We start from the raw sequence: 3362 nt of genomic DNA, 5'->3' as shown, positions 1-3362 counted from the left end.
GGGAGAGTAGGAAGATGCAACAGCTTTTCACAACCCACTGAGCCCAGGGATATAGTTAGAATATTTAAAATATTTCAGTTCATCATTCTTAATGACAGAATCCACTGATGAAAATAGTTGATGAACATGCCATGCAGCACGAAAACAATTTGTTTCACATCTCAATGCCCCTTCTTTCCTCCAGGAGTACGAGAGGCCTGGATATTCATGGTAGATTGTTGGGTGTCATATTTTCCTACCCCCTTTTTATCTGCGCAGTTCTATTTTATAGTCACATAAAATCCTCATCCGAGGATGTTTTTGTTTTTGTTTTTGTTTTTGTTTTCTTAGAGAGAGGGAAAAGAGAGGAAGGAAGAAAGAAACATTGATGTGAGAAACCTTGATGAGAGAGAAACACTGATCCTGAACAACCTAGGTTATGTGCCCTGACCTAGAATGTAACCCGCAACCTTTTGGTGTACAGGCGGGACTATTCCAACTAACCGAGCCACCCGGCCAGGGCTATTGGCGCAGTTTTAAAAGTGCATTAAGAGGGTGAGGTGAGAGGAGAGGTGGAGGTGGAGAAAAAAACGCGCATTAACTGCCTATGCAACTCCGGGCACGACAGGCAGGCTAACCTGAGGAGTGCAGCCTTCTCCTAGGTGGTGGGTGGGTATGGGGAGGAGGAGGCTGGAGGCTCTTCCCAGTTGGCTAATGCGCAGAGGACCCTCATCATTGGACTGTGCGGCCACGAAGTGAGAGCGCTCTAAGGTAGGACAAGAAGTGGTTAGAAAGGGCAGGAGACTTCACAGCATAGGGACTCGAGGAAGCTTTCATTGAATGCAAAGTGCACCTTTGCTGGACTCGCATATTGCATTGTATAGGAGGAGAAACCAGACGTTAAGAACAGCTGAAGCGTCCCTACTTCTCAGAACACACGAACCCTGGCACCCAGCCCAGCCCACCGCAAGGCAGGTGGGCGGCCGCCGTCCCAGGGGCTGGGGGACCTGCTGCTCCATGAACCCGCCGGGAGCTGAGCGCCTTCGCCCCACACCGCCGCCGCGCAGCCTCCGGGGCCCCGAAGGCGAAGACGGCGAAATCGATATTCTGGGGGAGGAAGAAGATGAAGACGACGAGGAGGAGGAAGAAGAGGACCACGTGGAGATCCAAGTGAGCCCGCCGTTCCTGGAGCTGCTGCACCAGCCGGAGTCGCAGGGCGCGGGCGCGAAGCCTGGGGAGCGCACCGAGAGCAGCGGTGGCCCAAGCGACTCCCCCAAGTTTGGCACCAAGTTCGGGGCCTCGGCCGGGCCCGCGGCGGCCTCCGGGGACGCCCCGCAGCCCGCGAAGCCCCCCTACTCCTACATCGCGCTCATCACCATGGCCATCCTGCAGAGCCCGCACCGGCGCCTCACGCTGAGCGGCATCTGCGCCTTCATCCGCGGCCGCTTCCCCTACTACCGCCGCAGGTTCCCCGCCTGGCAGAACAGCATCCGCCACAACCTCTCGCTCAATGACTGCTTCGTCAAGATCCCCCGCGAGCCCGGCCGCCCGGGCAAGGGCAACTACTGGAGCCTGGACCCCGCCTCCCAGGACATGTTCGACAACGGCAGCTTCCTCCGGCGCAGGAAGCGCTTCAAGCGCCGCCACCACCAGCCCCCGGGCGCCCACCTGCCTCACCCCTTCCCGCTCCCCGTAGTGCCCGCCACCCTGCACGGCCCCTATCCGGGTTTGCTGCCTGGGTCCCTGGCCGTCCCCGGGGCCTCCCCGGCCGCCGCCGCCCCCCGGAGCCGCCCCTGCGCTCTGCTGCACCCCCATCCCCTTCGCTACCTGCTGCTGTCCGCCCCCATCTACTCCGAGGCGCCCGGGAAAGTGCAAGGCGGGGACCTGGGGACGCCCGGCGCCGCCCTCCCAGCACTGCAGCCGCCCTCCCTGGGCTTCCAGCCTTGGGAAGGGGGCAAGGGGCTCGCAACGAGACAGGCAGGCGGAGGTACCTCCTTCAGCATCGAAAGCATCATGCAAGGAGGCCGAGGAGGCGGGACAGCGACGGCGCAGAATTTGCCCCGGACCACCCCGTGGGGCTACTGGCACCTGCTGCAGCGCCCGTCGTGCCTGTGGCACACCCAGGCTGCTGACCCCTGGCTCCATGTGTCCGCCGTCCAGGACGGTGCCAGCAAAGGCGGGCTGCTGGTCCGGCACCTGTCTGCCGCCGCCGGGGCGCTGCTGGGGCGTCCGCCTGGAGCGGAAGGCTCTGGGCAGGTGTCCTGCGGAGAGGGGACCTCGCCCGCGTTTTGAGTAGCACCTGCCTCCTGCCCAGGCGCCAACTCCAAGGGGGCGAACCTGGAGCCAAACTAGAAGGCAGAGAGACCCAGGTGTCGCTTCTCCCCGCTGCCTATCCTAGCGCACTCCACCTTGCACCGCCAGAGGAGGAGTATGCGTTAATATCCCAAAGCAAAGCAACCAACCACCCAAGTCCCTTCCCACCAATTTTCGTTTGTTCGCTGCGAAATATTTACAAAGGAGAAGCTGGCTACCATTCCCTTAAACAACCTGAGTGCAAACTTCCTGTGGCATCAATTTGCACCTCGTCTTTCCCAGCCTCCCCTCGTGGCTTCCAGGACTTTTCTGGTTTGCCCATTTCCAGAGGAACTATGAACGTGAGTGGGGTATTTTGCTGTGATATGAAAAGAAAAAACAAAGATACAATGTCTAAGGCCCATGTTTTCTCCTTCTTCCCCCCCTAGGAACTGCAAGTATTATTCCCAAGTCCAGTACAATGTGCTCATGTCTTCTATGTCTTTCTGAAACCCGTGTGTAATATAAGTAGGATTTTAATTTCAGGGCATTGATTTCTGATCTGTGTGTGGAATGTGCAATATTCCATGGAGAGGTGTTAAAATTAAGCCTATCTGTGTAGACTAAATAAAGTGCTAAAATATTACACAACATCATCTATGGAACTTTCCTCGGACTTCTTTTAAAACTCGTGAACAATAAACAATTTAGTTTTGCAATTCTTATTCATTATACACATCAGAAACAACCCATTTTAAAAGTGACTTTTAAAGCTTCAGAATATTTGAAGTTGAAAAAGTTCTGCCTTTTGAAAGATGGGATTTAATACGTATAAAACCTATAGAACAAAAGAATTGGAGAAAATCTAAATATAGTCTACATTTTTAAAATCTTCCTAAAAATGTTGATTTTCCTCCAGAATAAGTTGGAGGACTATTTGAAGTCCATATGGAAGGTAGTGGCCAACATTTATTTTGTGAGGTGAGGAAGTTCTGGGAGGGAGGGCGTTTAAAAAAAAAAAAAAAGCATTAGAATTTTTAAAATGAGGGCCCAAAGAAAAGGTATATAATGTATCAAATAAGCATTCATGT

The 3362-nt window shown here is 54.4% G+C and overlaps 1 protein-coding gene across 1 annotated transcript; it reads left to right on the top strand.

The window, feature by feature from the left end:
- Positions 1-944: 944 nt before the first annotated feature.
- LOC311630528 (forkhead box protein D4-like 1) lies at positions 945-2271 on the top strand (the record flags this gene model as incomplete). The annotated part of the gene is made up of 1 exon (XM_084899615.1): positions 945-2271. The coding sequence occupies exon 1, from the start codon at positions 997-999 to the stop codon at positions 2269-2271; it is 1275 nt and encodes a 424-aa protein (XP_084755741.1). The 5' UTR covers positions 945-996.
- Between the last annotated feature and the right edge of the window lie 1091 nt (positions 2272-3362).

The sequence above is a fragment of the Pipistrellus hanaki genome (assembly GCF_964339955.1).
Source record: "Pipistrellus hanaki genome assembly, chromosome: 11".
Taxonomy (NCBI): domain Eukaryota; kingdom Metazoa; phylum Chordata; class Mammalia; order Chiroptera; family Vespertilionidae; genus Pipistrellus; species Pipistrellus hanaki.
Note: the sequence above shows the minus strand (reverse complement) of the source record. Positions and strands in the feature narration are given on the sequence as shown.